This window comes from Alosa alosa, chromosome 3 (genome assembly GCF_017589495.1).
Source record: "Alosa alosa isolate M-15738 ecotype Scorff River chromosome 3, AALO_Geno_1.1, whole genome shotgun sequence".
Lineage (NCBI taxonomy): Eukaryota > Metazoa > Chordata > Actinopteri > Clupeiformes > Clupeidae > Alosa > Alosa alosa.
The window spans coordinates 20,076,995-20,102,509 of NC_063191.1; the positions used below are offsets into that span (position 1 = coordinate 20,076,995).

General features: G+C 41.0%; 3 protein-coding genes across 6 annotated transcripts in view; 2 read left to right on the plus strand and 1 right to left on the minus strand.

Moving 5' to 3' along the window:
• Positions 1 to 12,836, plus strand: part of tbl1x (transducin beta like 1 X-linked) — a 25,073-nt gene extending 12,237 nt beyond the window's left edge. Inside the window, exons 2-15 of one of the 2 annotated variants that reach the window (XM_048239213.1) lie at positions 4,173 to 4,258; positions 5,843 to 5,988; positions 6,502 to 6,721; positions 7,124 to 7,256; positions 7,500 to 7,641; positions 7,795 to 7,858; positions 7,964 to 8,061; positions 8,223 to 8,283; positions 8,430 to 8,551; positions 8,686 to 8,760; positions 9,369 to 9,496; positions 10,200 to 10,365; positions 10,470 to 10,571; positions 10,683 to 12,836. In XM_048239213.1, coding sequence (XP_048095170.1) covers positions 4,201 to 4,258; positions 5,843 to 5,988; positions 6,502 to 6,721; positions 7,124 to 7,256; positions 7,500 to 7,641; positions 7,795 to 7,858; positions 7,964 to 8,061; positions 8,223 to 8,283; positions 8,430 to 8,551; positions 8,686 to 8,760; positions 9,369 to 9,496; positions 10,200 to 10,365; positions 10,470 to 10,571; positions 10,683 to 10,709 — 1,542 coding nt within the window. In that variant the 5' untranslated portion in view covers positions 4,173 to 4,200 and the 3' untranslated portion in view covers positions 10,710 to 12,836. The remainder of the gene's footprint in view (positions 1 to 4,172; positions 4,259 to 5,842; positions 5,989 to 6,501; positions 6,722 to 7,123; positions 7,257 to 7,499; positions 7,642 to 7,794; positions 7,859 to 7,963; positions 8,062 to 8,222; positions 8,284 to 8,429; positions 8,552 to 8,685; positions 8,761 to 9,368; positions 9,497 to 10,199; positions 10,366 to 10,469; positions 10,572 to 10,682) is intronic. The other variant, XM_048239214.1, reaches the window with a different exon arrangement.
• On the minus strand, positions 12,804 to 20,924 carry gpr143 (G protein-coupled receptor 143). 3 transcript variants are annotated; one of them, XM_048239217.1, is made up of 13 exons: positions 20,795 to 20,924; positions 20,351 to 20,436; positions 19,925 to 19,998; positions 19,057 to 19,534; positions 17,916 to 18,025; positions 17,133 to 17,227; positions 16,903 to 16,995; positions 16,584 to 16,693; positions 15,982 to 16,090; positions 15,268 to 15,385; positions 14,883 to 15,144; positions 13,379 to 13,514; positions 12,804 to 12,905 (listed from the first exon to the last, which is right to left on the minus strand). In XM_048239217.1, the coding sequence occupies exons 4-12, from the start codon at positions 19,310 to 19,312 to the stop codon at positions 13,411 to 13,413; spliced, it is 1,257 nt and encodes a 418-aa protein (XP_048095174.1). In that variant the 5' UTR covers positions 19,313 to 19,534; positions 19,925 to 19,998; positions 20,351 to 20,436; positions 20,795 to 20,924; the 3' UTR covers positions 12,804 to 12,905; positions 13,379 to 13,410. The 3 variants fall into 3 exon arrangements, with proteins under 3 accessions (XP_048095174.1, XP_048095172.1, XP_048095173.1); XM_048239215.1 differs by having other exon boundaries at positions 12,804 to 13,514; XM_048239216.1 differs by lacking the exon at positions 20,351 to 20,436 and having other exon boundaries at positions 12,804 to 13,514.
• Positions 20,925 to 21,092: 168 nt separating this feature from the next.
• On the plus strand, positions 21,093 to 24,143 carry LOC125291882 (ankyrin repeat and SOCS box protein 9-like). Its single transcript, XM_048238840.1, has 6 exons — positions 21,093 to 21,401; positions 21,478 to 21,557; positions 21,759 to 21,866; positions 22,173 to 22,323; positions 22,491 to 22,625; positions 23,422 to 24,143. The coding sequence occupies exons 1-6, from the start codon at positions 21,311 to 21,313 to the stop codon at positions 23,625 to 23,627; spliced, it is 771 nt and encodes a 256-aa protein (XP_048094797.1). The 5' UTR covers positions 21,093 to 21,310; the 3' UTR covers positions 23,628 to 24,143.
• The last annotated feature ends 1,372 nt before the right edge of the window (positions 24,144 to 25,515 follow it).

Sequence of the window (25,515 nt, forward strand, 5' to 3'; positions counted from 1 at the left end):
CCATAGAATTAATCTCAATGTATTTTCTTAAAGTGACAGGCACTCAATTACACCTACTCATCAGCAATGTGCACTCAATTGGACCTACACACCACATTAAAGATATGCCTAAGTGTTATAGGTTAAACGTCAATATGAGGCATTCAAATTACTAAATATGTTTAGCTACTAGTAATTACTAGTAAAATGCTATACTTTAAAAAAATGCATTATTAAATAAATACACTCTATATGAATTCAAAAATATATGATAGAAACATATCACATAAGCTATCATTTTCAGTGTGTGTTTGTGTGTGTGGAGAGAGTCAAGCAGAATCTAGGATGTCCACTGTTGTGAATGATCCCACTACAGTATATATTACTGATGATGTCAGGGTGGTGGGGGCCCCAAAATCAAACACTTTTTTAAAAAAAGTATCGAAGTATTGAAATCGCAATTCTTGACTTGGTATCAGAATCGACCCCCCCCCAAATTGTGTAAATCCCCCCTACATGAATAACCTAAGGGGGGAATTCCCCCCCATTTTGAAAAATGAATTTTAAGCCCTGCTTACAGGCTTACTGTACCGAAAATAACCAAACTGTAACCAAACTGTGGCTTCAATACCGAGATGGGTAGTGAAGCATGACTACATTGTGTACCATTACACCCCTACCATTCGCACAAATCATATGACCATTTGCGCAATTGTCAGCATTGTAAAATGCAGAATTCAACTGCATTACAGACGCTACTCAAAAGCTTTGGAGTAGTGTAGATGAGAAGCGAAAACGTAACAAAGGTTAGGTCTCCCCCCATGTGTTGCCTTGCCTGTATAGGATACACTATATATACCTTATCAAAGTTCCAAGTGGCTGGAGGTCTCACAGCAGCAAAATGGAACAAGTTGTATGGCTTTAAATTGAGTATATGTTTGGTCAGGTTGAAAGGGTGCGTTGTGGCATTTAAAAAGGTTTGACGAGCTATGTTTTAATTAATTGAAATATAATAGAACAGCAGAAGAAATGCTACATTTTATTCTTTGTAAAACTGCCCAGGCCCACAGCGATATTAGCTTATCAAATCCTACTGTAATCTTGTTTGACACATTCAGTTTAAAGGTATTACTTGACAATGCTATTGGTTGGCTTTAACCAAACCTTTCACAAAATAACTTCAACCTGGCTGCTGGCTCTGCCCACTTGGTGATATTGATCACATCTTCCTTCTTACTTGACCACACATGCAATACTGGGCATGCACCCCCGTTTTTGCTGTGAGATTCCAGCATTTGTCAGTATGTTTTTTGAAGATTCACATCAATGTGTCAGATAAAATTGATTTGTTTTTATTAGTTATATAACTGTCTCTGATGTGATTGGCCAGATCTTTCAGTTTTAGCTCATGCTGATCAATGGTTGTATTGCTAGTCTATTTAATATGATGCCAACCCATCATCAAATCGACAAGAACAGACCTGATTTGTAATCCTAATTCAATAAATCCTTTTGCACATGCCTTTGATACGTGTGTTGATTTCCCTACAAGAGGCAGTGTTTTGTTGAAGGCAACCTAAATGCTGTGGGATTGGAGTAATTGATGTTGCAGTCAGAAGCCCATCTGATACATGGATTAGCAGGGTAGTTGCCTCCATTGGGACACGGTTCCCTCCAGGCTGCTGGCTAATTATGTTAGCAGTTGTTTTGTTCGGTTTGCACTGGTGGCAGACATCATGACAGCAGCCATCAGGTTTTGTGCAGATAGCCTCCCTCCCAGCCCTCTCTTGTATCGTAATTAAGCGAAGGGAGCTGCAACAGAGGTGACAGAATGAAAGAGGGCCCCCTCAAGGCACCCAGGCAATGTGAAGACAACTGGTGTGTGGAAGAAGAGGCAGTTTGTTAGGACATATCCTCTGAATTAGATATGCTCAAACTGAAGTAGAAAATGGGTAACAAAGTGGAGGCCTTGACGGGTTAAAATGAAGATGTGGAGGAGGGCCCATTGCACAATATTTTCTTCACAGTTGCGTCACAATACATACAAATTAAAGTATTGACTAAATATACCAAAATGTTGCCTGCAATATATATTCATATCAGAAGAGCATGAACATGAGTATTTCATGTTTTATGTGAAATTGCACATTTATTTTGGATTATGTTTATTGATATGGCGTCAATGCTAATGTGCTAATATTTGATGATTGAGATGTGAAGCAATTCCTCATCCAGTTCCTGTTATCAAAACTTGAAAGTAAAACTCGTATGATCATCAGTGGCATTTTTGTCCCAGAAGTCATTTTAACAGAAATGTAATGGCTGTGTGGGGCTGTTCTTAAGCTCTTGAGAATGTCTGGTATTCTGCAATAAAGTGTAAGTCCGTCTGAAAGAATATCCCAAGGTTTAGGGTGAATTATTCATATGGAAGGGCATGTTGAAGCCTGCTGGCAGACTGCCCAGTGGTAATTGGGGCAGCATAGCTTCTTGTCTATTTTGTGGGTTTTCCTCGTTGCTATGCTACTGCATGGGAACTCTGGTGTGACTTATGAAAGTATTTGGTATGAAACTTGAGGTGTAGCCTACCCGCTGCTGCTGCTGCTGCTGGTGCTCTGAGCCTGGCTGTTGGAGTTTCAGGAAGTGCCGAGGTGACTAGTGTGTCCTGGATTGAAAAGCTTCAGTCAGTTGAACCGAAAGACTTAAAATAGCATTTTCGGAGGGGTTTAAAGAAATTAATTATTCAGAAATTAGGTTAGTGCAGTGTGGAGATGTGCAGTGGGCTAGTTCTGTCTCTTAACTACTGCAGTGCACTGCTAATGGAAATTCTGTTTTGCAGTCAAGTGTCTGTCTTGGAAAGACAACTCATTGTACATGAGGGAACAGAAACAGAAATGTCTACCAACATGTGTGATGTGTGTACAGTCTAATTTACACTGTGTAGTCTACAGTATATGGAGTTACAGCTCTATGACTTACCGTTATATGTAACCAAATATCAAGAATGTCCATCTTTTTTAGAATAGATTGTGTGATGGTAGAGCGATGCTGTTTGCTTTATTCCAAAAATACTCTTCTGGCATTCTGTTTACTAGGAGTTGTTCATGTTTTGAGATCACTAGTCCAGAAACCACCAAAATTATACACAGGTATCTGACCCGGATGTGCATTTGTAGTAGGCTATTCCTTATACGGAGCGGAAATATGTATTAATCCAGGATTTGTAGTATTTGTTATATGCAACAGAACTCTTCATTTATTCAAGATTTTGGTTATTTTCTCTAAGTGTCTTAGTGCAGTGTTTCGTAACTGGTGGGTCGGGACCCAAAAGTGGGTCGCAAAGCCTGTGGTCTAAAAACAAATTGCCTATTAAAATGCTACCATATCAAATATTATATTGGACCTTTATTTGTTTATGCAATAGGTCATGTTGTACATCATTTTAGCGGTAAACGCAAGTAGGCTACAACCGTGACTATTTGAAGTACTAGGATATGGATTCACTTCAATGGAGACAAAATGGGACCGAAACCCCAGTGTTCGTGAGCGAAAATGCCACATGGAAACAAAGCACCCCTGTCAAAGACAAACCTGTCGAGTACTTTGAAAGGTGACGTGACAGGAGTTGAAGACTTCACAAATGTAATGCCAAACATCAGCATGTTCCAAACAAGTAGGCCTACGGGCACTTTGCATGTCTTGCGTAGCTCACCGTATCCGCTGGCTTGAACGCTAAAACAATATATGGGTCGCGACTTCATGAACATGGGTAATTGTGGGTCCCAAAGCTAGACCAGTTAAGGACCACTGTCTTTAGGGTCATCTTACTGTGCTAGTGAGAGCAAAATGCAGACTAGGTGTCCCACTAGCTTTTGAATTATAGACATGAATGTAGAACAGTTTTGGTAGGGGTGCCTTAAAATGGGCCATTGGTGGTCATTAGTGCCATTAGTGCCATAATCGGAAACAACAGTGACGGCCTTGCATTCAAGTGGACATTGGTGTTGGATTGTTGCTGGTTTTGCTGATGGTGGGGGGTGTAAGGGACAACTTGTCATTTGTGTGACTAGATTGAATGGTTGATGTGTTAATGTTTATGATGTAAAGTCATTAGTGTACTGGTGATTGACTTGATTGAGATGTATTGTGAGTGAGGGTTTTTTTTTTTTTTTTTAAATCCTCTTTTTGTCTTTCAGAGTGGGCCTGTCCTTGAGGTTGCTTAAGATGAGTATAACAAGTGATGAAGTCAACTTTTTGGTCTACAGATATTTACAGGAATCCGGTAAGCTGTGTTCATTATCAGCATTTCACATTCACACATTTACTTTGAATATTTTCCTGTTAAGATGACATTAGTGTTCTGTTGTTTTCATGAAGGGCTCAGTAGCAGCCTTGCACCTTAGTGATGAATGGCCACTGATCTGCACTTAGTGAGTGGCCACTGATGGCACACTTATACCGTATTAGTAATCCAACTGAAAGTCATGGCAAGTTGTCTATGCATTAATGTAGAAATGACGTTGAGAGACCGGGATGGGAGTTGTTGTTTGAATGCAGGCTTTTAGCTGGTGCATAGTCGGTTACATTACTGTTGCTCAAAATGTAAAGATCCATTGAGAGCGTATAGTTGTCTTCTTGAAAACAATATTTCAGTGACCACTTTCTGGTTTTAGTCACTCTTGCTATTTCTTGTTGTGCCACTGAATGTATAAATAAATGTTTCAGTCTACAGTAGGTTCATGATATTTATTTATTATCAACTTGCTGTACATAACTCTTGGGAGAAGTGCCACTCCAAGTCTGAGTAAAAGCTTATAGGAAAGTACTGCCTATTAATTGCCATGCTTTGTTAACGTTTACCTGCTTATACGCATTGGATTTCATTGATAAGAGGAAACCTAAGGCAACTGTCCACTGAACAGGGCACTTGCTCAACCCTGTCCACGTATCAGTCACTGCTTTATCTGCATATCACATGTCCTGATATGAACATGCGTCAGTCTGCCATTCATGTTAACCCATTTTTCAGTGAGATGAGCACATGAATTATTTAGGCTGTGCTGCCTGGCTTTTATTTCTCCATTGTTGAGAGATGCCTCTCTCTCTCTCTATCTCTATCTCTATCTCTATCTCTATCTATCTATCTATCTATCTATCTATCTATCTATCTATCTATCTATCTATCTATCTATCTATCTATCTATCTATCTATCTATCTCTCTCTCTCTCTCTCTCTCTCTCTCTCTCTCTCTCTCTCTCTCTCTCTCTCTCTCTCTCTCTCTCTCTCTCTCTCTCTCTCTCTCTCTCTCTCTCTCTCTCTCTCTCTCTCTCTCTCTCTATATATATATTTATTTATTTATTTTATGTATGTAGTAGTGTGTAAAGACATAAAACAAAACATCATACATTACTGCAACGGCAGTGTGTGTGTATTTTAGTTTTTGTGTGCTTCACTGATGAAGTGACTCCCAAGCATCTATATATCTTGCTGTGACTCTTGCGCTCTTTTGTTCCTCGCCTAATATTATTCTTAGACTTAGATCCTTAAAGTTTTGAAGGTCTGGTGTCTCTCTCTCTCTCACTCTCTCACACACTCACTCACTCATAGCCTTTAGATTATTTCTTTAGTATCAAGACTACTCTGACCGCACCAAACCGAAATAGCTCTGTGGTCATGTCTTGAATATGCTGCGTGTTTTGTTTATTTACACTTTGAGCTGGTGTTGCAGACGAAAGAGCACAGCATGATGCTTTTAATGTCCCCAGTTAGTGCAGACTTGTAACCCTTTTCACTGTAGTAGCGAGCCCTCCATTTGTGGTAACATAAACGAGCCTGTATAAATGGTCTGTTGTGGCTTGGTCACAGGTTTCTCCCACTCAGCATTCACCTTTGGCATTGAGAGCCACATCAGCCAGTCCAACATCAATGGAACACTAGTGCCTCCTGCTGCCCTCATCTCGGTCCTGCAGAAAGGCCTCCAGTATGTGGAGGCTGAGATCAGCATCAATGAGGTGAGGACTGCAGGCGTGCTTTTAAGTCTAACACTGCTCTCCACTGAGATCTTATTTCAGTAAACTGGTATGTTACGGTTGTTAAAAGAGAGCTCTCAGCCTGTCTATATGAACACTTATGCTGATTATGGTAGCAGATGCTTTTGTCCAAAATAACTTACAATGACATCAATAAACATTAATTTAACATGAAAATAAACAGTTTATAGTAAAATCAAATAGCATAAAAATACTACACCCTAATAGAATTGGGGTGTAGTATTTACAGAACAGAATAATAACAATAAACATATACACACTGTAATTCAGTAAGGAAGAAACTTGCAATGGGTACTTCAGTATTAACGATTAATAAAACATAAATCTAATAAGCCAGTTCTTATATTTTTAAGTTGAACACAGGGATACTAGTAATACATAAAACAATCAAATGAAAGTATCTTTTTGAAGAGGTTGTGTAGTAGTTTGATTATTTTGTTGTTTTGAACACACATTTGGGTTCTGTCTGTGCAGGATGGTACAGTCTTTGACGGACGGCCTATCGAGTCGCTATCTCTGATTGATGCGGTGATGCCGGACGTCGTGCAGACGCGGCAGCAAGCCTTCAGGGAGAAGCTGTCAGTCCAGCAGCAGGCGGCTGGACCCGCTGCAGCCACCAGCGGCAGCATCCAGCAGAAACCACCAGAGAACGGAGAGGTGGTCAACGGGGACGAGAATGGCACCCACAACTTGAGTAAGGACAAGGACATCTGCCACCTGGGCGACTGGGAGGCGCTGTGGGCTTTCAGTATCAGTACTCTATGTCCTTAAAAGGCTTGTGGTTTCTGTTGAGTCTGGGTGGTGGGAATGTGAGATGTCTTTTGTTCACCTTGATGGCCTTGGCTGCGAGCAGTTGGGCAGCAGCCTAGAATCAGCGCTATTTGAACAGACCATGCTATGGGATTTCTCAGAGCTGGACAGGGAGTGGACGTCCGCATAGCAGATCATTTTTGTAACATGGTCAGAATTTTGAGAAATGATATGAAGGCTTAGAAACACTGGTGAGAGGCGGCCCAACGAGCCTTTAGTAAGTGAGGGCTGGTGAGAGGCGGCCCAACGAGCCTTTAGTAAGTGAGGGCTGGCTGTGTGTTGGCAGATAACCACTCGGAGCCCATGGAGATCGATGGGGAGGTGGAGATCCCCGCCAGCAAGGCCACGGTGCTGAGGGGCCACGAGTCTGAGGTGTTCATCTGCGCCTGGAACCCAGTCAGCGACCTGCTGGCCTCAGGGTGAGTCACGTGTCTAGGTCACCGGGCCACAGCAGCACGGGCAAGTTTGGGAGTTGGAGACTGACTGCTCACTTCTCCACCTCCCTGGCCAGACAAACACACACAAACACTTGTGTTCTTCACTTTCTTGAATTTCCCCTTGGGGATCAATAAAGTATCTATTTATCTGTCTGTCTGTCTGTCTGTCTGTTTGAGCACATTTGCTCTAACCGTAGCTGTCTTGATTTGGGCTTGTTGCTGTAGGTCGGGAGACTCCACGGCGAGGATATGGAACCTGAATGAGAACAACAGCAGCAGCTCCACACAGCTGGTACTCAGGCACTGCATCCGAGAGGGAGGTCAGGATGTCCCAAGCAATAAGGACGTCACTTCTCTGGATTGGAATGTGAGTGTGACTGCTAGAATGTCACTGGGGCTGCTGTGGAAAATATCTTTGATCTGACAGCCTGTACCACATCATAAGTGTTTTGAGGTCATATTCACATGTTTTCCCTGTAAATATACAGAACAGCCAGGTAATTTTATATCTTCTACATAGAGTGATGGAACTCTGCTGGCAACTGGATCCTATGACGGCTTTGCAAGAATTTGGAGAAAAGATGGTATGTTCAAATTCTTTAACATCAGGACCACAGAGCACTTGGATATACCGGTACTTGAATATGTGTAAATGCCAGAAGTTTAAACAAATTGAAAATTCTCCACAGGAAATCTAGCAAGCACCTTGGGGCAGCATAAAGGGCCTATATTTGCACTGAAATGGAACAAGAAGGGGAACTGCATCCTCAGTGCTGGAGTTGATAAGGTACAAAATCTTGTCTGGGATGAATTCCAGCATCTTGAAAGTCAAATCAAATGTTTACAGGGATTTGTAGACCATCCAAATGCCAGCACTTCTGTTTTGTGTCCTGTTGTAACCTCACAAGCAGCAAACCAGATAATGATGTGTGTGCATTTCCCCCACAGACGACAATCATCTGGGACGCACACACGGGTGAAGCTAAGCAGCAGTTCCCTTTCCACTCAGGTCAGTACTACAGCAGACTAGACACGACAGCCGTTTCCAGCCCCCCTGTCTCATTCAGCCATTGGAACAGCAGAAATGGAAATGAACACCTTTTTTATAATAAATGTTTAATTTATTTAACAAGCCTTAATACTTCCATCCTCTAGCACCAGCACTGGATGTGGACTGGCAGAATAACACAACGTTTGCATCGTGCAGCACAGATATGTGCATCCATGTATGCCGACTGGGCAGTGATCGACCACTGAAGACCTTCCAGGGACATACGGTAAGCAGAACACCATTGTTGCTCCCTATGTGGAGATGCAATTTATTCTGATTCAGTCATTTCCTTTGCACTGCAGTCCAGTAAAGGGGAAACAGCTCTATAGTTTCTATAAAGTTGGCTGGTCTGTGTTTCAGAATGAAGTTAATGCCATTAAATGGGACCCATCAGGGATGTTACTGGCCTCCTGCTCTGATGACATGACTTTGAAGGTAAGATGGAGGCAGTAGGTCAAGAAATATGCACATAGACAAATATGCAACAATATGAAATTGTATGGCAAGGGAATTTCATATTTTTAGCATGCTTCACACAGATAACTCAATGTGTACAATATACATTTAAAAGCCAAAAGAACAGATCAAGAAAACATAAAGAAATTATTAAAAGTAAGTAAATATCATTAAGAACATAATATAGAATAATTGAAACAAAATGTTCGTGTAAATACCTAGTAAAAGTTTGGATCAGCTACATATCAAAACATTGACAGAGTGAGTCTCAGGCTGGTGCCATCTGATGAGTGAAACAGGTACAGTATATCTGTATCATCTGCATAACTGTGGTGATCAATGATGTGTAGAATTCGGGCCCAAAGGTAGCATATAAAGATTGAACATAAGAGGTCATGGCCACTCTATCGGATTCACAGTTGCCAGTAACTCTGGCCACCTCAATAAGGCCTAAACTTGGACTGCACCAGAAAGTCCTACTCAATTTCCCAGCCTGTCCAGCTGTAACTGTCAAATGCAACACTGAGAGCCAAACTGAAATGGCAAAATCTGACCATCCTTCTGACCTATATATCTTCCTCTTTCAGATCTGGAGTATGAAGCAGGACTCCTGTGTTCACGACCTCCAAGCTCACAGCAAGGAGATCTACACCATCAAATGGAGCCCCACGGGCCCTGGCACCAATAACCCCAACTCCAACATCATGCTGGCCAGGTGATGCATCACATGTGCAGAGAAGAGGCTAGAGGACCTAAAGGCTTGGCTCTGCATAGGACTAGATGAGGGGATGACTTTCTAGAGTGCATCGTTTCTTACTTTGATTTACAGTATGTTGGATACCATGCTCCTCAGCATGTGATCACTCCCAATACAGCCGCAGAACTGAATCAGAAATAAAAACGCCCCAGACAAGACTTGATATTCTCCCCCCTGTAGACAGTCACTGTGGCCCTTGATCTCTCAAGGGTTCTCTGCTAACCACAAGACTAATTACTCTACTAACAACCTCACACCCAGTCGCTGCCCCTTGAAAAGCTCACTGGCTATCATCTATTCAATATCCCTTGAACATAATTCCAGCCCACTCCTTCCAACATTCTCTTGAGTAAAGGAGCCCAGAATACATTTGGCTCACCTCATGTTAGCGGTATGATGGAAAAAGCTGTCTGAATTCTCATATGATTTAACACCAGTATTGCAATTAACACCAGTGCTATAAATGCCTTTATCATCCTGTCACAAGTGTATCATGCTCTAACGCCTTTTTAATCTTCAAACTTAACTTTGCTACTTAAATAAAATGGGTGCATGTATGGGTTATGTGTAATTATCTTGAAAGTCTGATGTACTATATAAAATCTAATGTCCCATCATACCAGAGGCCCTTAACGCTCATCCTTGTCTTTTCTCCCTGCAGTGCGTCGTTTGACTCCACTGTGCGTCTGTGGGATGTAGAGAGGGGGAACTGCATCCACACTCTGACCAAACATCAGGAGCCTGTCTACAGCGTGGCCTTCAGCCCAGATGGGAAGTACTTGGCCAGCGGCTCCTTTGACAAATGCGTCCATATTTGGAACACCATGGTGAGTGGTCAAGTCCTGAGACAAATCCTGGTGACTCGAATGTTGTATAACTGCAGGCCACTGCTAGCTGAATCACGTTGACCTGACTGATTTTGTCTTCCCAGAGTGGTGCACTGGTGCACAGCTACAGGGGAACAGGAGGCATCTTTGAAGTTTGCTGGAACAGCACAGGAGACAAAGTTGGAGCAAGTGCTTCAGATGGCTCCGTAAGTCACAGTCTGGTTCAGTTGTATGGTGATGATGATACATTTTGTGTATCTTCTTCTGAACTATTTTGCGAGGTCTTTAAATTACTTGCTCTTTTTGTCTTTGTACAGGTGTGTGTTATTGATCTTCGAAAGTAGTCGCACACGTGGACAATATGGGACACTGAACACCTGTGGCTTGATGCCTTTCTGAGTTGAGGATGGTTGGGGCATCAGCAACCATGCCCTCTCTGTATTTGAGTGGCTGACTGGAGGGTCTGATTGGACAGGAGGCAGGAACATCATGCGGACTAAGGGGGTTGTGCCGGATGAGGACGGAACATTTGAAAAATATAAATATGAGAGAAATGAATGCCTGTCTCAGACAAAAACCAAAAGAAATGGCCGGACTGCCCCTGAATATGTCATTGGTTCCGTTCCCAGAGCGTCATGGTCAGCTGTGAAACACTGCTGTCTCAGATGGGAGGGTGTGTGGAAGAGCTGCGCAGAAACCCTGCCACTGGGCTGGATATCATCCACTGGCTGGCTGTATCCGAGGGGGAAAAACTTCAAGCGCAAAGATACAGATTTGGACGGGGAAACTGGGACTGCGGTCAGAACGATCATCAAGGGGATTAGAGTTAAGAGACAGATGAGTCGGGGCTGGCCAGTGCTTTTATGTGCTGGTGTTGGGAGAGACTGTAGTCGGTCTCAGCATGCACTATTCTAACTGTTAAGAAGTGGAGGGGTAGTGTCAGCACTGGCCTTCTCACACAATGTTAATGTCTTTTCTTTCTCTTGTTAAGGAGCGCTCTCCTTCATGCAGTGGGATGGGCATAACTAAATGCTACTCAATCAATTTACTAGAGTTGAGTTGTGGAGGTCGGGAAAAATATATTTTGATGATGATAATGTGCTGTATCCAGTCTGACCGTGTCTTTGAAGAATTGAATCTGCTGAGGCTAAAGGTTTTATCAATACGTTTTATTCCCTTGGTTGACTAAGACCTCCATGGGCATCTGCGGACAGCTAGTTGAGGGGGTTCATATTATGTACGTTGTCCCCACTGGATGTAAATGTAATGAATGTAAACATATGTAAAATAGGTAAGTACACAGATTTATATACTGTGTATATATGCGTATGTACAGTCCACTCAAATGTAATGCTCCAGAAGCTCATGGCTTGTTTACTTTCCTTGGATTCTTGCTTTGCTCGTTTTCATCTGAAGCATGTTAAACATGCCATTCCTTTAAGTTCCATTCTACACGTGTTCTATGATCACATCCCCTGCGCTGTCTGTGTGATGGGGATGTGTGAGCAGCACATGCGGCCCCCACCTGTAATGGGTCATGCTTTAGTGAACTTGTGCATCTTTAAAGGGCGCTAGGAAAGTGTTTTTTTTTTTTTTTTTTTTTTTTTCTTTTTTTTTTCTTTTTTAAGGGGCCCCATGGTCCTGGTGCTGCCTAGTCAGCGAGGTGCAAAATAACAGCCTGGTGAGAGACTCATCACGCTGCTGAGGTCTGCGCTCTGAGCTTCTCCATCTGTCCCCGGCCCTCTTCCACCCCACACCAGGTGGACATTCTGGACTGGACGATAAACAGCCTCTTGCCAGTCAAGCAAAAGTCCTGCTGTAGCTATAATGGGTTAGTCTTGGTAATTTGACCATGGTTTCTGAGAGCTATGGTGGATGTATCCTCCCAAAACACAGATATGAGAAAAAGGCAAAACACCAGCTGGAACCAGAATTGACCTTGCTGAAATGCATGCAATGAGTCTAGCTTTAATTTTTGTATTGTGCATTTGATTGTGATTTTTTGGATTTTTATAACACAGGATTCTGTGTCTTGACTAAGAAACCACATTTTTCACATACTGTACCAGTCTTGTTTTTTGGGGGTCCCTCTTTTGGTTCAGTGCAGCAAGTTTATTTAGAAGAAATGTGAAGTGCACTTTTTCAGACAGAAGGGTCAGCCTTTGTTTTCATTTTTCTGCTAAAAGAGGAAGACCATTGTTTTATGGCATTTTTTAACACAACATACCGACATTGGTTGATGGTTCACTTTTTTTCTGATTTCATTCCTTGCCAAGAGCTGTTATTGTCTGTGTCAGACTGAGAATGGAATTGTGGTTGGTTGCCAACTGGGCACGCTGAGAGACCTGGAGCTAAGCAAGTGCTGTGATGGCTACACCTCTCCCCAGTCTAGGGGGAGGGCATCTGTTTCCAAGATGAAAATGAAGTCACATTCGATGTTTCAAATAAATCACTTTATTTTGATATTAGAACACACCGTGTTCCTGTTTCTTTATCAGCTGGATTCTTTACTCAGCACAGCTCACAGTTGACTCGATTTTCTGTGAAATACAATACATTTCTTTATAATAAAAAGCTTTGAAATGAGTCATTTATATTAATCTTTAATAAAACAAGTACAAAAACATTCACAATGAAAACAGTTTCTCATGTAAAATTAACTACCCTAAGCAACAAGGTTTTTTTACCAATGTTGTGCCATCTTTTATAGAATATCATGATTGCTCACTGAACACTGTATCCAGAGATGATTTGTTTTTGTATATAATATCTGATGAGTACTAAAACACATTTTCTACTGTCCAGTGTGTGATGGTGAATGTCCTGACTAAGTCCAAATACTGGCATGTAATATTTAAGATTACTGCATGTCTGTGTGTGTGGGATCCTTTGAAAGAAAATCTAAAAATAAGTGAGATGTAGTTGAAAGGGAATGTTAGTGCCAGAGTACTCGGGAGGAATGTAAAGCAACTGCTAAAATGAAGTGAAGAGTCCTAGACAACAAAGAGCGTACAGGCTGGTAGGTGAGTCAGCTTTGAGGCCCATCTAGCGTTTTGTGGAGTTCTCCAGCGACTCTCCATCAGCGTCTACATCCTCATAGTCTCGCAGCTCACTGGAAATGTGGATTTCAATTGTACTAGACTCTGAACCTAGCAAGACAAAATGGGGGAAATGACCATGTTAATTATGGTATGTTCCCTTTGGCAAGTAAAGTGCCTACAGCGGTCACAGACCGTAACTGCAATATGAACCAACACAATTACCCAATTATCGCAAAAGCTACAAATAATCGTGCATAGATAATTTTGTCACATTTCTGACTTTTATATTAATTTCATCCTCCTAGTGCATGAGGGCCAGAGAAATTCTGATTGGTGAGCTTCAGCAACAGTCGGGCAGGGGTGCTGTGCACTGGGTGTGTTGACCAATCAGGGGTGGCACAGATATTTGGAATATTGAACTGAGTCAATTCATTGACATTCAAAAATCATATCACAAATCACAATCGCAATATTTGTCAGAAAAATCACAATTAGATATTTTTCCTAAATTGTGCAGCCCTACTCAAGAGTATTTATGACAAATTACTGATGGTAGGTTAAAATCAGTGACTGCTGCCAACAAGCGTAATAAAGACCACAAAAATTAACCACTATATTATGTCAGAATTGTAAGTTAGTCAAGTCAAGTCGGCTTTATTGTCAATTTCTTTACATGCACTGGTCATACAAAGAAAGTTAGTGATTAATTCCACTTCCAATTTAACCCAGTGGTTAATCCATTAACTAAATGAAAACACATGACTTGTGAGGATCTTTTTATTGGACAAGACAGCATAACATATTTTACTGATATTTTTTTTATGGGAGAAGGAAGACAACAAAGTTGAGGTTTTGCACAGCATCACTACCAGAAACAACAAATGTCCCTTAGAGTTTCATATATTCTGGACTAGTCTTATGGTGAGGAGATGGAATAAAATGATAGATCAAAATGTATCGACCCTTATTTCATCAATTTTAAATTAGGACTATACATAAAACATTTAGTTTACAGTTTGCAGTAGGCCAAAAACCTAAATCACACAAACATTTGATAAAAGCTCAAATTTTACTCCTCAAAAGTACAAACTTATCTCTCAATAACGACAAAAATATCCTAAAAAATCTTTGGAGAAATTAAAATAGCTACATTGTCACCTAGCACCTGAACGATATTTCCCCTCAGATGTAAAATAGACTCTTTCTGAACACGTATAGCAAGTACTGTAAACCTTTGAACCGTTCACCTCATCAGTCACTCAAACCACAGCAGTCAGAGCTGCCATCGCGTTCCTTAAAGACAAGCACATCATGGAACAACGCAGAACATGCAGACACGACAAACACACACTCCTAGTCCAACAAGAACCATTTTGCTGCCCTCATGATCTTGTCGGCTGTATCTGGCCTGGTGCTGCGTCTGTCACCAGCCCTGATACACTGGAGAGCCCTTGCTGCCCTGCCACAGCCCATTACCTTCTGAGAGGACACTGATGCCGTCAGAGGGGTGCTGCTGCTGACCGTTGCCGGACATGCTCTTCTTGGCCTCCTGCACGTGGCCCTCGTAAAAGAGCGTGGAGCCCACCACAGGGTTGTAGCCCCCTGCCGCGGGCACAGAGGTGGACGCTGAGTCCCAGGCCAGCTCCCTGCGGCGCTGTCGGCTCAGATCCACGTCAAAGCCCGTCCAGCCATGGAAGGCCAGCGTGTTGAGAAAGCCTTGCATGGGGTTCAAAATGGCCTGGAGAACACCAAGGAATATTCAAATGTAAAAACACATTTTCAGTTTGGTTTTGTATTATTGCAAGTTTACAATTTTAACTCCACCATGGCACAGTAGTGTTGATGCTATGCTTCCACTCACCATGATGAACCATGTGATGAGCACAGTATTTCTGATATTTTTCAGGTTATTGGCTTCGATGTCCTCCTGCATCTCCAGATAAAAGAGCAGGCTCTCGTTGATGAGATTGGGCAGCCAGCTAAAAAGCAGGAAGACAACAAATAAGACAGTTCCCTTTACTTTTAGAAAAAAAAAAGTATCAAAGAAATGAACACTATTGTGAGGAATATCAGTTTGTTTTTTATTAAAAGTACAACAAAGCCTCAGATTAGGTTTTGACAGATATTTCTGTATTTGTAATGAGAGATGCATGCATGTAAAGATTAAAAATCATGTCTGAATGACAAATGAAATAGTGAGAAGATTTGTCTGTAATTCTGCAGATGGCCCAGCCATGTTTCCATTCAGTGCAGAGCTTTAACTTGATGTAAAAAGCAACTCATTCAGATTGCATCAGATCAGCATGGAACTATTTTGATATGGAAAAGATAAAAAAAATCCATGGCACTCTTCATACAAGAGCTTTTATTTAAACATGGCTTTGTTATGGCAACATGTTAAAAGACATCAATTATTTCATATGGCTTTGAGATATAAGAATAATGTCCTTGGAGTGAGCTTAAAAAGCAAATTCAAGGATACATTAGCTAATCCTGCATTTTCCCTGAAAAAAAATGACAAAAATTATGTGCACTGAATTTTAAACATACGTTACAAATCCAAAGGATATCTTACCATATAAAAAACACCAGCATAATTTTGAAAAAGCGTATTTTAATCTCTGTTCCAAGGCGCCTCTCATTTTCTGTGTAGATTCCTTGCCGGCCCTTCAATAAGGACGTAACTGCAAAGAAAGGGTCAAAAGTAAGTCATGGTCAGCTCTAAGGGATGGACATGGATGAACTTTGTACCTGGTTAAATAGCAACGCTCCCATCTATGAGTTTCATTAAAATAGCCGTAGTCCAGTTTCTGATAAAATTTGTTGTGATATTTAATAACTTTGGTCTGAGAGAGTGAAAAGAAAAACAGGGTGGGGCTGTGATATGAATGAATTGATCTCAGAAATAGCTGATCATCAAACTCTTGTCCATGATAGAATTTTTAGTATTTCATAAAAAGTCCTGATTAAGGTGGGAGATTACAGTCAAAGTAGAGTAGGCTATGCATTGTTTCCAATGGTCTTCCCCAATGATGATTAATGTTGACTACACTATGATTCTAGAAATAAAGTACACATATTGTTGTAAAAACAGTATGTTACTGGGTTAAATACAATTCTAAACTAAAATGAATGTGATTGAATCGATTATTCTACAGCCAGTAGGGACACACTTACCAGCTGACACAGTGCGAGAGAAGAGAACGGGGTTCACTATAAGGACCAGCAGCATGGGGGCGTAGGTGGTGATGTAGTGGGGGATGGCATGCTGAAGGCCATTCTCACAGCTGGAGTGAAGAGACAGCAAGGAACACACCCACATCAACTCACAAACTTAAAAAGCCAACAGAATATACATTCCTGACAAGTTCACCTTTTAGATATTATTGTTAAGCTTTAGACATACTAAACTGGAAGGCATGTCAAATAAAAACTCCCAATAACACCACATCTGTTAGACACGGTTCTATTGAGCTAGCCTGCTTGTGTAACACACCTGGAGATCGAGGGGTAATAGAGCATGGCTACCCCCTCCACACACAGCAGCACAGCCAGGCCCCATGTGATCATGTGATATAACACAATGGTGCTGCCAAAGGGAGTTCAACATGATGGGTTAGATAGCTCAACATGATGTAACCCAGAAAACATACATACATGCAAGTATATTTTAAAATAGTCTGCAGAGCTCCCAATTGGGGGGTTCACAGGGCAGAAGCAGCATACCTGATACCTGCAGACCTTTTCACCACCAAGAACACGTCTACAGCATAGCAGAAAGTCCACCAAAACGATGCACTAAAAAACAACTGGATCCACATCTGTCAGGGCCACAGTAACAGAGCCATTATATAACACACAAAGCAAATTCCTCTAAATGAGTCATTGTGATGGCGACGACATCCTACAATAGTCCTACAATCGAATTCAGCTGCAGGAGTAGATCTACGTTTAATCTCCCACCAGTTGTTTCCCAAAATAACACTAAGGAGCACTGGGACAAAAATGTTACACACAACCAAATACCAACAGAGTGATTCACTTATAGAGAGAATGTCTTGTTCTAAATAAAGTCTCTTTCCCTATTCTGTGTGGCGTCCTGCTGGGGGCAAGGTTTACTCAGTTTACTCTGAGCTGCACAACAACAGAGCTTTCAGCTCCCACTTTCCTTAAAGGGTGGGATGAAACATTGATACATTGCAATATTTCTGCTAGCAATACATTATTGGTACGTCAAATATCTATGATCATAGACAGATATATTGCAATGCATTCTTATTATTATGCAGTATTGCAGAATCTTGATGCTATCAATTATCAATGTATCACAATGTTATCATGCCGTAGGGGGTGGTTCACCACTACATGTCATGGCCTACTTCAACATGTGGACTGTTAAATTTGGTTCTCAACCTCATAATAATGCCATAGAATGTATTTTCTCTGTTACTCTACATAACATCAGATTTACATGTTAAAGTGAATGAGGGGGTTGTATAGAGTACGCACCGCACTGCCCACACAGAACACCTCTGGCCACACATTGCTGTTATTGGTAACAGAGATTTGGCTGATAAAGTTTGGCAAGCCCAGCCAGATGGATGATCTCAGAATGATCCCTGGGGAGATTCAAAAATGGTTTAATTAATACATTGTCTTTGTCAAACTCTATTGTCTGAAAGTATTGCAATTAAACCACTGCTAAATAGAATAACCTAAATTAAATAAATGTATCCCAAATCCCAGACAAGAAACAAGAAGAAAAGGTCCCTTACATAAACAGGCGGGAGAGCCCTTAATAGAATTTGTAATAGAACCTTTGCTTTACTGCTGATAACCACATTGGAGATGCATTGTAGGACTCCCCTCCATTCCAGCCTCAATATCTTTCGGTGTTCTACACACCCATGAATCAATTCACCGAATGGAGTTGTAGGCTACCTACAGGGTATAGTCTATGTAATGATTAGTAGGTTTAGTATCTGGGTTAAATGAGACATGCATACACTATAGTGGAGATAATTTACCTTGAGTAGGCTATGGATAGTGATGGAAGAAGCTATTTTAAACTAATGTGATATCTCTCCTCAGAACACAATCTCTCTTTATTCTCATGGTGCTTTTAGAAAGAAAACTGGGAGGGCAGAGAGCAATAGCATATCATAAGGGCATGAGTTTTGATGCGGTAGCCTAAGCCTGACTCTATGGCCTGATTCTTAGTTGCCTACATCATGTCACTGTCAGGCTACACACTAACTTGAATTTATCATCATAAATGCCACGACAGCCCACTCCTTTGCCAAAGAATATAGGCCTATCACTTTTTATTTACTTTTTATTTTATAATTTACCAGACCAACGAATAATTTCTATCGATGCGTCATCATTTAAGTAGCCTAGGCCCTATTGTTGCAACTTCACAGATGAAGACCGACCACACCACGTTTACATGTTAACTCAAGATGAAGGTTTATTGTTTTTTATTATTATTATTTTATTTAAGTCTACTATAGCTAGGCTACTTTGTTGTTTCTGAAACATACAGGGTCGTCTGAGACCACGCTAGACCTGTGCCAGCAACGTGTGCCAGAGAAGAGAACCCTTTCACAGATTGGGTTTGAGATGAGGAGGAAAGGAAAGTGGGCCTTACCTAAGCATCCTAAAATATCACACACGCTGATAATGAATAATATCCTGGACGACGAAGCAGGTTTTGGTAGTGGATATTGTCCAAGGCGACGGTATCCTCTTCGTTTTGGTAAAATTTGTATGATAGAAAATATGAGACTGACAGCAGCGCTACCTATGCAGATGGCACCGAAGAAGAGAGGCTGGAAATTGATGACAAATTCAGTTGAAGCATCTCGATTCGGACAGCAAAATGTCTCGAGTCGAGGAGATGCCATTATGTGTAGATTGTGCCTGAGCACAGTGTCAAGAGAGAGAGAAAAGGAAATTCATTCATTAAGGCTGGCCCGAGTTCCCAGTGAAATCACGGGTTGAGCCATCATGTGCCTCTCCTTAATCCCTCCAGTCAGGTTTGAACCGCGTCACTTTGGTTGGAGTCGAGAGGGAAAAGAAATTCAGTAATATTTGGCAAGCCAGTAGTAAGGTAAGTTACCAGTAGTCTAAACAGACAAAAGGAAACATACAGATATTTTTATAACAACAATACAACAATCACAATCAACAACTGCAACTACAACTGCACGTAGGCCCTAGGCATCTTGGCTAATGGGCATGGAAATAAGTTTATTATACCAAGCCCATGTCGCATGGGATGTCCGCTATTTTAATACTATACTTTCAAAATACATGAGTTATTTGGTCAGTTGAAACTCAGTTGACCAAAATGTTAACACATAGTGTCAAATAGCGTCAGTAAGCAAATAGTAACAATATTATTTTCCCGCTCCACTTGGATATGTGAAACACGAAGTATAGCTCCTTAGAGGAAACATCCGATTATACAAAGACCATACAAGGCAAATATGTTTGAATTCATAAAAAACAAATACCTTATGGTAAAGACCTTCACTGTTAATGTGGCTACAGTTTCCAAAAGGTCATCCAAGCTTCTGTGAAGATAGGCCTATTAAGATAAAGATGCTCTGAGTCAAAAGAAAGGTAGGCTAGTATGTCTTTATTGCCATCTAGTGGTTGGTTCATTCTTGACTAGACATAGGACAAGTCTTACCAAGAGATGCTTTGCTATCTTGAATTTCTTTGGTATTGTAGGCCTAAGCAGTTTTCTTGCACTGTAGGCTACTTTTAGGTGTAAATGAAAGCACTGACAATAGAATGTGCATTGTATATTCATGGCACAGACTTTTGGGCTAATCCTTGCAGTGTAAGAAGGCTTGCCCTAGTTGAGATGCTGGAAAATGTGCTGGGTTACTGAAACGTGATAGATTAGTGGATTAGATTGAGAGTTGCCAGCATACCTTGGTCTAGACCCCGAGTTTGAGTTGAGAAGACAAGGTATTACAGTACACAGGGCAGTTGTTTGATGTACATAAGATACTTAATCCTACACATAGAAGAAAAATATAGTCACACACTACTCAAACGGTTTAAATATTTAAAAGTTTCCATGGAGGAAACATACTGTGAATATTAACTTTAACAGTGTAGGTTTACTCTGTGTTGGCTGCATGCAAATGATCTCAGAGATGCCTTGTGTGTAACGGAGTGGAATCAGGAATAATTGCTGGGAATCCAGTGTTGCAAAAATCCTTTGGCTCAAATAGCATGCTGTGATATTTCAGCTATCAGCTTCAGCTAGAACTGATGAGCTGATTTAGAACATCAATGCAATCTCAATACCACAAAAATGTCCGAAAGCAACGGAAAATCTGTGCCATAATTTGCAGCGTCTTTGCACATACCTTTTATTGACTTCATGTCTGGCCTGCATTACACGCCTGGTTATGCCATACTGTCGCTCTCATGTGCAACCTCTTTAGCATGCCAAAAAGCATGTTTGGCATTCTTTTAAAAACAAAACAAAGTTTCCTCGTTTTTGTGCTACTTTTCCTCCCTTCCTCTTCCTCCACCCCCTTTTCCTTTCCTTGTTTCAAGCAGGAGATGATGTATGTGTGTCGACAATGCTAGTGTCAGATTTCAAACCTGCTCAACATCTTTCTGCCCTAACAGTGACTTTCTACTGACTGTAATATCTTGTGTGTGTATGTGTGTCTGGAAACAGCCCTAAATACCAGACACACACATCCTAAATACCTGCTACCTAATGACAGAGAGAGAGAGGAATAGTAGCCCAGCAGAGCTGCACTTCAGCTGCCTGTGATGAGTGGAGTCTCTCGATTAAATATTAGACAGTTAAACATTAGCACAGGGGCAAAGATCAGCTTCTGACATTACAGAATACCACTGCCCTATGAAGAATGGCTGTGCCTGAAGGAATTGGGAATATCCAGAAAAAACAAGCACAACAAGCTGGGCAAACGGTGTTCTTCTCAAATCCACTGCTGGCAGGTAAGTGGCAGTATATAGAAGAAATGGTGTTGTACAGTATGTTGTATCCATTTCCATCTACTATTATTTTTTTTAGAAACAGAATCTGATTGGTCTCCTATTCATGATGCTGCATACAATGGAAGACTTCTGACATTGAGTCGTATTATTGAACAGGTAAACATGTTCTCATGTACTTTTTAAGACATTGCCTAACACCCTGGCATGTCCTGTCTGGTTGGTGTTGCGGTCTTCCGGCTATTTTGTTATGCTAACTGTTGGGTAGTGTTCTGCAGTGCAGAAATAAATGCAACATTCAAGAAATTACCCTCAAGGTAAAATGATGAAATGAGTTTAACATTTCAATTCTGTATTTAGGGAGCCAGTGTTAACTTGGTCACACTTGACCAGGTCTCTCCCCTGCATGTGGCCTGCCTGCAGGGACACACAGCATGCGCTAAAACTCTGCTGGAGCATGGGGCAGATGTAAGTATGGCCTAACTGCACTTTGATGAAATTCATTGTCATGTGTTTTTGCTACCAATATTTGGTATATTTTTGTGACAAACAATACCCTCTCTGTGTTCACATTGGAGTCCCACCCCCTAAGGCAAGACAAGAAGGCACATGTTAAATCAGGACAATCAGCTTATTTCCCTGAAGTTAAAGCTGCTGTCTTGCTTTATACTAGACTTGTAAAATAACAACCCATTGCTTCAAAGTTTCTGAAATGCATAGAACTCAGTGTAGTGTGTGCCAGACTGGCGAACCAGGCTTTGTGTGTGCACGCAGGGGAATATTTCCTCTGTAAACGGGAGCACGGCCCTCTCAGACGCATGTGGCTGTGGGAGTGCAGCCTGTGTCAATCTGCTCCTCCAGCATGGGGCCTCACCTCAGGGTGGCAGCACCATCGCCTCCCCTATTCACCAGGCAGCCGCCAAAGGTCAAAGGGCAATTATTTGATTCCCAACTCATATCACAAGTTGTCCCTTCTGCTCAAGTCAATAATTGTCTGGACACTGAGGCATGAACCTGAAGCAAAAAATAACAACAATATTGACCCTGCTTCTGGACTGTCCTGCTAAAGGGAAATGTTTGTCCTTGCTGTAGGGCACACAGAATGTATTGAGAGTTTGCTGAAGTATGGTGTGGATATTGACCAGAGCACAGATCAGGCTGGTTCTCCTCTCTACACAGCCTGTTCCAACCAGCACCTCAGCACAGTGAGGAGACTGCTACAACTAGGTAGAACCATTTCTCTTTCATATCTATCCTATGAATTACTTTACACAGAAAAGCTTCAAAATGCAGGAAATGACACACACACACACACGCTCACACACACAAACAGGGATGGGCAGCATTTATAATACACGTATTCAAGTTGCCTGTTTTTTGTAGAACTTTGGAACAGCTTTGACAGTGATGTATCTGTGTTCTCCAAAGTTGATGATGCACACATAAATGTGTCATTGTTTCTTTAGGTGATATATGGGACAACTTTTTGAGCAATGTTGCTGGGCAATGCTCCTGAGTATTCTGCCATGTTCTCTTTGATGGCAACTTATTTTATTTTATTGGGCAACTTATTCTTGGGAACTTGAATCATTAGTAGGCACATTAACATGATCATCCAATCAGAACACTTAAGACCGGTTATGTGGTAGCCCTGCAACATTGCTCAAAAAGTTGTCCCATGTATCACCTTTATGCCCAATATAACACCATTTAGCTAACGGTGTCATGATCATACCTGACCAACAGCGTAACAGTGCAATATCAAGCATTCTGGAATGCATTCACAATGTCAGAGACACACACACAGTGCAATATCAAGCATTCTGGAATGCATTGACAATGTCAGAGACACACGCGCACGCACGCACGCACGCACACACACACACACACACCTATCAGGAATACAACCAAATCACATTCTGATATGTTGTTGTGATCTACCTGTACATTATTATCACCAAAATCATTCTGAGGTCTGTGTACATCCCCATGATTTCTGGCAACAACAACTGTGTCTCTACAGGTGCCAGTGTTAACTGCAGTAAGGACGGAGACTCTCCACTGCACATTGCTGCCCAGCTGTCTAATCCTGAGCTTGTCAAGACTCTGCTGGACCATGGAGCTGACCACAAGGCCAAGAACAAAGTAGGCAAACAGCCTGTGGACATTGCCCCCACCAACAGTGCTGTAGTGAATCTGCTCAAACAGACCACTGGCAGCAGCATTTAATTTTTTCTCGAGTCATTAGTGACTTTACTGTAATGGCATTTATAACCTGCAGGACCTGTCACATGCCCTCCTGTCAGCCACCTTTTCACAAGATGTAGGTGGGAGAACATAAAAGGAAAGGAAAAAAATAATTTACAACTCCAAATCAGAAAAAGTTGGGACGTTGTGTAAAATGCAAATAAAAACAGAATATGATAATATGCAAGTCTCGTAAATCCCATATTTAGCAGCAAAAAAGACATAGACATAGATCAAATGTTGAAAATAAAAATGTTTACTATTTCTTCATTCATGTGATGTGAATGTGATACAATGATTTTCTTTACAGAAACAGGTCTCATTTTAATGCAGTGCCATTTGAGGTCCAAAAGACCACAGCCATCCAATATTTTTCTTCAGATTCTCTGAATATTTTAATGATAGTATGTACTGTAGATTATGTACTATATGTGTTTGAACTCCCCAAATACTTCACAATTTCATGTTAAGAAGCATTAAAGTGATATTGTTTCATCATTTGTCCACTTTTAACACTGTTTGTTTAAAAGACATGTAAAAAAACACATTATATGCAGGTAAAAGACGTTATATGTTTATTTATTAGTTTATTTGTCAGGGACAATGCAGCACCCATTATTACATACATAATTATCACAGTCAAAGCCATAACAATATGATATGTGTTGCATAAAATGTTTCTATCCAATTGGCTAATTTGCAACCCCAGTCCCTGGTTTGTAAACTAATACATTACCACTCTCTCTAAAAAATATATATATATATATATGTATATCTATATATATATACATCTTACAATTAAAAAACATACAGTGCATGCATATGCATGCACTGTATGTTTTTTAATTGTAAGATGTACATATCACAGTTACCACTAGGGAGCATAGTAACACCAGCATCATGGATGAACACCTAAGATGCCATGAGTTTACATTTGAATTTGATCATTCTTTCAATCTCAAGACACTGCATTTTTAAGTTAAATTATTGCTTATGAGTTTGTATTGATGCAACTAGGCAAATGTGTGTTGTGTTACCGAACTAAATATTGTAAAACAACATAACCCCAAAACACCAAGGCCACTCTTCATTAAAATATGCTTCAGATAATGAATACTCAAATAAAAACCAGTCAGCACTATTTTATATAACTTTTTTTAGAGTTTAAGAGTTTTTTTTTTCCGTATTTTTGATCCGTTGTCCATCCACCGCACCGGACCCCCAAAAGGAGGGTAGAGCAGACACAGTTTTCTGTGAATATCTTAAGAACTGTAGGGCCTAGGATGACCCTTTTTTGAATGTTGGTCTCAAGGGGACATGTCAACCCATCCCATAACCACTGATTTGATGTATTGATGTATAGCCCCACCTAGCTAGCAAAAAACAGGTGTTGTAATCGCATACATCTCTGGCTGATATGGTCAAAACTGCATGAAATTGGAGGTAGGATCATTATGACACCCTCTGAATGCATGCCAAGTTTCGTGGAATTCTGTTCAAGGGGAGCCATTCAATAAATGAATTGATGTGTACATTTAGTGACTGTACACTACGCACACACACACACACACACATAAAGACACATGCACACACATGCAGGCACACATTGTTTTCTACCATACCAAATGTTTACAAAAAAAAGTTGTTTTTGTAATCTTCATCCTACCTGGCACAATACAAATGCATCAATTTCATCAGTTTCAGTGGATTGAGTGAAACCAGTCGTCTGGCGCCATCCAAGGGGATGTTAATGGGTATGGACAGATCATGCCATGGCCCTGGATCAGGTCTAACGGTTTAAGTGTTTCTGACTTGAAGCTGTAACAGCTTTGGCATTGGACTTTAGTACAACAAAACAAAGACAGAGGCA

Bases quoted from the DNA above. Each gene is read 5' to 3' on its own strand.
- gpr143 (XM_048239216.1), bottom strand. From the start codon at position 19,312: ATGGCATCTCCTCGACTCGAGACATTTTGCTGTCCGAATCGAGATGCT. The intron at 18,026-19,056 runs GTAAGGCCCACT...GAATCTCCCCAG, and splicing joins TGATATTTTAGGATGCTTAG to GGATCATTCTGAGATCATCC. The intron at 15,386-15,981 runs GTAAGATATCCT...CCTGCTTTTTAG, and splicing joins ATGCTGGTGTTTTTTATATG to CTGGCTGCCCAATCTCATCA.
- LOC125291882 (XM_048238840.1), top strand. From the start codon at position 21,311: ATGGCTGTGCCTGAAGGAATTGGGAATATCCAGAAAAAACAAGCACAA. The intron at 21,867-22,172 runs GTAAGTATGGCC...GTGTGCACGCAG, and splicing joins TGCTGGAGCATGGGGCAGAT to GGGAATATTTCCTCTGTAAA. The intron at 22,626-23,421 runs GTAGAACCATTT...GTGTCTCTACAG, and splicing joins GAGGAGACTGCTACAACTAG to GTGCCAGTGTTAACTGCAGT.